The 6,000-nt window shown below is 43.1% G+C and overlaps 1 protein-coding gene across 1 annotated transcript in view; it reads left to right on the top strand.

Annotated features, from left to right (window-relative positions):
* The window catches only part of ireb2 (iron-responsive element binding protein 2), a 77,557-nt gene that overhangs the window by 69,882 nt on the left and 1,675 nt on the right, over window positions 1–6,000 (top strand). Inside the window, exons 18-21 of the mRNA XM_072553277.1 lie at window positions 462–604; window positions 2,310–2,457; window positions 2,560–2,682; window positions 2,783–2,968. Of these exons, the coding sequence (XP_072409378.1) occupies window positions 462–604; window positions 2,310–2,457; window positions 2,560–2,682; window positions 2,783–2,968 (600 nt within the window). The remainder of the gene's footprint in view (window positions 1–461; window positions 605–2,309; window positions 2,458–2,559; window positions 2,683–2,782; window positions 2,969–6,000) is intronic.

The following is a 6,000-nucleotide window of genomic DNA, read 5'->3' as shown; positions in this document are numbered from 1 at the left end:
CAGGTCCTTCGGCCCAACAAGTCCACACCGACCCTCTGAAGAGCAACCCACCCAGACCATTCCCCTACATTTACCCCTTCATCTAACACTACAGGCAATTTAGCACGGCCAATTCACCTAACCTGCACATTTTTGGACTGTGGGAGGAAACCGGCGCACCTGGAGGAAACCTACATAGACACGGGGAGTACGTGCAAACTCCACACAGTCAGTCGCCTGAAGTGGGAATTGAAACCGGGTCTCTGGCGCTGTGAGGCATCAGTGCTAACCATTGTGCCACCGTGTCGTGGAACATGCAGACTTATCTGTCTATCTGATAACATCTACAAAGAATAAAATGCCTTTTTGCTACATGTCACAATTAAGCTTCTCTGCCGCACATCTTGATTCTCCCCACCCTTTGGTTATGTATTTGTTGTGCGTGAATTTAACTTCCTTTCTGGCCTTTTTCCTGTCCTTAGACCAAAGAGCCCAGTTGTCCTAAGTCCATTGAAAATGCCCACGTCTTGCTACACCTGGGAGATTCTGTTACCACTGACCACATCTCACCCGCAGGCAGTATAGCTCGTAACAGTGCTGCTGCCAGATACCTGACCCGCAATGGGTAAGTGTTTGTTTTAAATCATAGAAAGTATTTCTAATGACTCTGAATTTCTGAACTTCCAAATGGGTGCTTTCTTTAAAAAGAATGAATGTACTTATTGGGTCCTATCCTTTTTCTTAAGCTTCCTGATCAAAATATCTCTGACAGAAAAAGATGAGGCAATCTATTTGTTTGATAAAAGATCACAAAATTCTCTTCAAAGTGGCGAGGTGGAAAATTCATTAGCTGTGAGCAGTTGAAACATTTTGGAGTGGGATTTTCTTCTGAGGAACAGGAGGAGACCATTTGACACCTTGAATCTGTTCTGGTGTAGAGTTGGATTGTAGAACATACAAAATAAAAGAGGTGTAGGTCATTCGGGATTTCAAACCTGCTATGCCTATCAGTATGATCATCCAACTCATTACCCTCTTCCTATTGTTTTCCACTGCTTTTTGATCCCTTTAGTCGTAGGAACTATTTTTTTTAACTCCTCCTTGCAAGCATTCAATGTTTTGACCTCAATCCCTTTCTGTGACAGAGAATTGCAGAGGCTCCCCGCTTTTCGAAGAAATGTTTACTCATTTCAGTCCCAAAATGCCTTGCCCTATAACCTTAAACTGACCCCTTGATCCGGGCACCCCATCCTTGGGGAGGGTTCTTCCTACATATACCTGTCTCCTTCTGTTAGAATTTTGTGGGTTTCTGTGCGATGCCCCTCATTCTAGTAAACTCCAGTGAATGTAGTTCTAATCATTCCAGTTTCTCTCCATTCATCAGCCCTGTCATCTCAGGAAACAGTCTGGTAAATATTCATTGTACTCCCAATGTGGTCAGAACATCCTTCCTCAGATATAAGGAGACCTAAGCTGCACAAAATACTTCAGCTGTGGTCTGCAAAAGGCGTTGTACAATTACAGTAATACATCCCTACTCCTGTATTTGAATCCTGTCACGATGAAGGCCAACATGCTATTTGTCGTCTTCTCTGCCTTCTACACTTGCCAGCTCACCTTCAGTGACTGATGTACAAAAGCGCTCAGGTCTCTTTGAACCTTCCAGATCAGTGTGTTAACACACAACTACCCACCTGGGCTTCATATCCCTAATACCCTCGCCCAACAAAAGTTATCCAGTTTCACATGGAAAGTTTCATGATCTTTTGAGGGAAGAATATGTCAGTCTGCTGACTTTTGTTGTGGCGGGCGGGGGGGGGGAGGCTTTCTTAATGCACATAATTACTGGGAATGCTGGTACAGGCACTGATAACAATGAAAAGTAACAACATTCATCAATGCAATTGAAAACTATCTATCCCTATGTCCTGAGTACAGCATGGTCAGTCCTAGGAAATCAGATTTGCAGTTATCATTTGTTTTTATATCTGTTTTACATCAAAGTGTTTGTAGATTCAATTAAACCAGACACTACGGAGAATGTTAACAAATGGGGTATTCTGCACTTGGAGATTAAGTAATTACAGGGAATCTGATAGAAAGTGCTGCATTTGCAATTAAGGTCTCTGAGTCCCAATAGGGAGCAGGACTCGCTGAATTCATCCTGTGTACTTCATATCAGAGCACTTTGGGGGTAATGACTCTACGTCTACCAATCAGCCACCCTACATTATCCATTCATTCAAACTAGCAAGCAATTTGAAACAAAAAATTAAAAAATTGACAGAATAGGAGTCTTAACTCTGTCTGAATCTTTGTTTTAAACTTAGCCTCACACCCCGTGAGTTCAATTCATATGGAGCGCGAAGGGGGAATGATGCTGTGATGACCCGAGGGACATTTGCAAACATCAGGCTCCTAAATAAATTTATTGGCAAAACTGCGCCTAAAACAATACACATCCCATCTGGGCAAACAGTAAGTACTCCGCATCATTGGACCTTTAATGCCAAAGCAAAAGTGTTAACATTTTTCTTTTTTAAAATTCACCTTTTTTGATGAAGCCTTTTACCTTTACAGCTCGATGTTTTTGATGCTGCTGAACGCTACCAGAGGGAAGGCTGTCCACTGATTATTTTAGCTGGGAAAAGATACGGCTTAGGTAGTTCGAGGGACTGGGCTGCCAAAGGACCTTATTTACTGGTAAAGCTTGATTCTGTATATCTTGTAAGATTTGCCCTGCATTGATTTCTGGATTTAAGTTGTCAGTTTTAATCCTGCTGTTGTGATCTAATGTTTGCAGGGTGTGAAAGCCATTCTAGCGGAGAGTTACGAGAAGATGCACAAGAACCACTTGATCGGTATGGGTATCATTCCTCTCCAATTCCTTCCTGAGGAAACTGTCGACAGATTAGGACTGACTGGAAAAGAGCAGTACACAATATTAATTCCTAAAGAACTGTGCCCTGGAACGACAGTCAGTATAACAGTATGTATAACAAAGATTTTATATCTTGACTTGTAGCTAGTGCTGATATAGTTTACTGTTGTTTGCGGTCACACCCACAGGTAGTATTCAGGGAAGGTTTTCAAGGGATATGTTCTCCTCAAATGTTTCCCATTTTCCTTAAAGAATCTTGCATCGCTTTTCTGTCATCACATGTTAGTTTGCTAAAGAAAGCATGAATTCACCAAGTTCTGGAGGGATCATGGGAGGTGAAAATTGTCTTTTCCTTTCTGGTATTCTCTTTGACAGAGAGCTTTGGAGGTTAGGGTATTTGAATGTATTCGAGATTGCTAGGTTTTTAATCAACAAGGGCTGAGAACAGGGTTATGGACGGATAGTAGAGCGAAGGCCATCATCAGTTCACCTATGTTTTTATTGAATGGCTCAGCAGGCTCGAGGGGTGGAAAGGCCTTCTCCTAATTTTTGTGTTCCTTTGTGCTTGTTCTTTACTACTGTCATCCCCTCTCCCTCTCTCCTGGGAGAGCAGTTCTAACCTTTTGCAGGTGAGCCTGCTTTGGTAATTTTGCCCGCACTAAGCATCACAGCCACTAAAATCCTGATACCGTTTCCAAAGCTACTGTGCCGATTCCTCGGAACCACTGAAACAGGAATCCTGCTTCAATTTACTTTTCCGCCTTCTAGCATAAGGCACTCATGCTATGTACAATGAGCAGTTCATGTTGGCTCAGTCAGAGAGGAGGGCTTGCATCTGAAGTGCTGCTGGCTTGATGTGACCTGAATGTTTTAACCAGCGATGCTTTATCGCAAAGGGGATTTGTTTTGCTGGTTTGCCTGCATATAACAGCTGCAGAGCACATTGCATCTTCTCCATGTCAATAACCGTCTGCATTTACTAGTGAATGAATGGTTTATAAAGTGCCACCTGGCAGAAGCATGGTGCAGTATTGTAAGAGGCTTTGTCACTTGGCGTTAACTTTCTTAAAAATTACTTTGAAGCGCACTTTATGAAGCGAGTGTTCATATTTCTTATACGGTCTGTCCAGTGGCTGTAACCTGAGGTGTCCTTTTACTATAAGAAAAACGGAATCCCTAGGTTGTACCCTAAATTTTTTAAACTCTCAAGCTCAGTGCCACTTGATCTGTTTTAATTATTTCCAATCTTGGTTGCATTCAGACCAGGCCCAGCACTTGCCTTTTATTTCCCAATTGAGAAAGTTAAGTTGCTTATAAAGCAACAGATTTCTTTCTTTCCTATTTGGGCCTCCTATGAGTCTAAATCAAGTTGCAGTACATATATAGCATTTCCAGTTCCAGCCTTCAGTATTTACCCCTCAGCCACTCATAGCCAGGTTAAAAATGGCCAGTAGCAATCTTGAGACAGCTCATAAAGTGTACTTTGTGACTCTGTTAGGTTCAGAACCCTAATGGTAGGACTGACATTTCTTGATCATTTGCAGTTTAAATTAAATATAATGGGTTATTATAGCTCTTAAAGTATCAGCATTAATCCTAAAATTAGGTGCTGTGGGTGATCTTGGACTGTTTGATCTTCCCTGTGATAAAACTGTGCAGAAGTTATTATTGTCCAGAACCTCTCTAAAATGTCATCACTTCAGGTATATCACAGAACCTGCTGTATTGCTTCTTTGCTTCTCCAGGTGTAGCTAAGAGTGAGATTTATCGGGGGGAAGTGGGTATTGTAGATGCTGGAGATTAGAATCAAGATTAGAGTAGTGCTGGAAAAGCACAGCAGGTCAGGCAGCATCTGAGAAGCAGGAAAATCGACACTTTGGGCAAAAGTCCTTCGTCAGGAACGAGGCTGGGAGCCTCGGGGTGGAGAGCTAAATGGAGGGAGGTGCGGCTTGGAAAAAGGTAGCTGAGAGTGGCTGGAGGTGGGATAAAAGTGATAGGTTGGACAGGAGGGTGGAGCGGACAGGTAGGAAGGAAGAAAGATGGACAGGTCATGAGGATGGTGCTGAGCTGGAAGATTGGAACTGGGGTAAGGCGGCGGGAGGGGAAATGAGGAAACTGGTGAAGTCCACAATGATGCCATGGGGTTGAAGGGTTCTGAGGCGAAAGATGAGGCGTTCCTCCTTCAGGCATCGGGTGGTGAGGGAGACATGCAATGTGCAGAATTTTGAATGATGTCAGTCTGTCTCAGGTTCTTCAGGATGTCCTGACTAGACTGAAGCAGTAAAGTGTAAAAGGATTGGGCCATTCAGCCCTTTAAGATGCTGTACCTTTCGGTGAGATCATGACTGATCTTATAATCCTAACTGGATTCTTCTGCCTTTTCCCCATCGCCCTCAAACCTCTTACTGATTAAAACTATCTCAGCCTTGAATATGCTTAATAGCCCCATCGCAGCAGCCCTCTGCAGTAAAGAATTCCACAGATCATTACCTTCTCATAGAATGTGGAAGGAGGCCATTCAGCCCACTGAGTCCACGCCAACGCTGCTAAGAGCATCCCACTTAGGTACACCCCCCTACTCTATTCCTGTAACCCTGCATTCCTCATAGCTAATCCACCAAGCCTGCACATCTTTGGACCATGGGAAGAAACCGGAGTACCTGGAGAAAACCCACGCGGTTGCCAGAGGCTGGAGTCGAATCTGGGTCCCTGGCTGTTGAATAAAACTTTCGAGACTCAGACCTTGAGAACTGATTAGTTTATTACACAATATATCATGGGGAATTCACCATCCTAACTGTGGCTCGGTGCTATTCTGAAGTACATTAGGATACTACAGGATTATATAGAGAAAGCAGATAAGGGCTGATCGTTAATTACACAGTTTGGTATGCTTACAAGTTGGTACTAAATTAGAGGTTAGTCATTCGGGTCAAAACTAAAGCACCATTATGCATTCCACAAGTGGACAGAACAAATGGTATCACCATTTGTTCTATTTATACACGTTGCTAACACTAAGCAGAGATGACCCTAATTAGCTGAATGACCGTGAAGTGGCAATAACTCGTAAAGGAAGTGGGACTAATTGACAAGTCTATGTCCGCTTGACTGGTTCTACAGCCTGCACTGATCATTCA

This window comes from Chiloscyllium punctatum, chromosome 33 (genome assembly GCF_047496795.1).
Source record: "Chiloscyllium punctatum isolate Juve2018m chromosome 33, sChiPun1.3, whole genome shotgun sequence".
Taxonomy (NCBI): Eukaryota; Metazoa; Chordata; class Chondrichthyes; order Orectolobiformes; family Hemiscylliidae; genus Chiloscyllium; species Chiloscyllium punctatum.
This window is presented reverse-complemented; position numbering and strand designations above follow the sequence as displayed.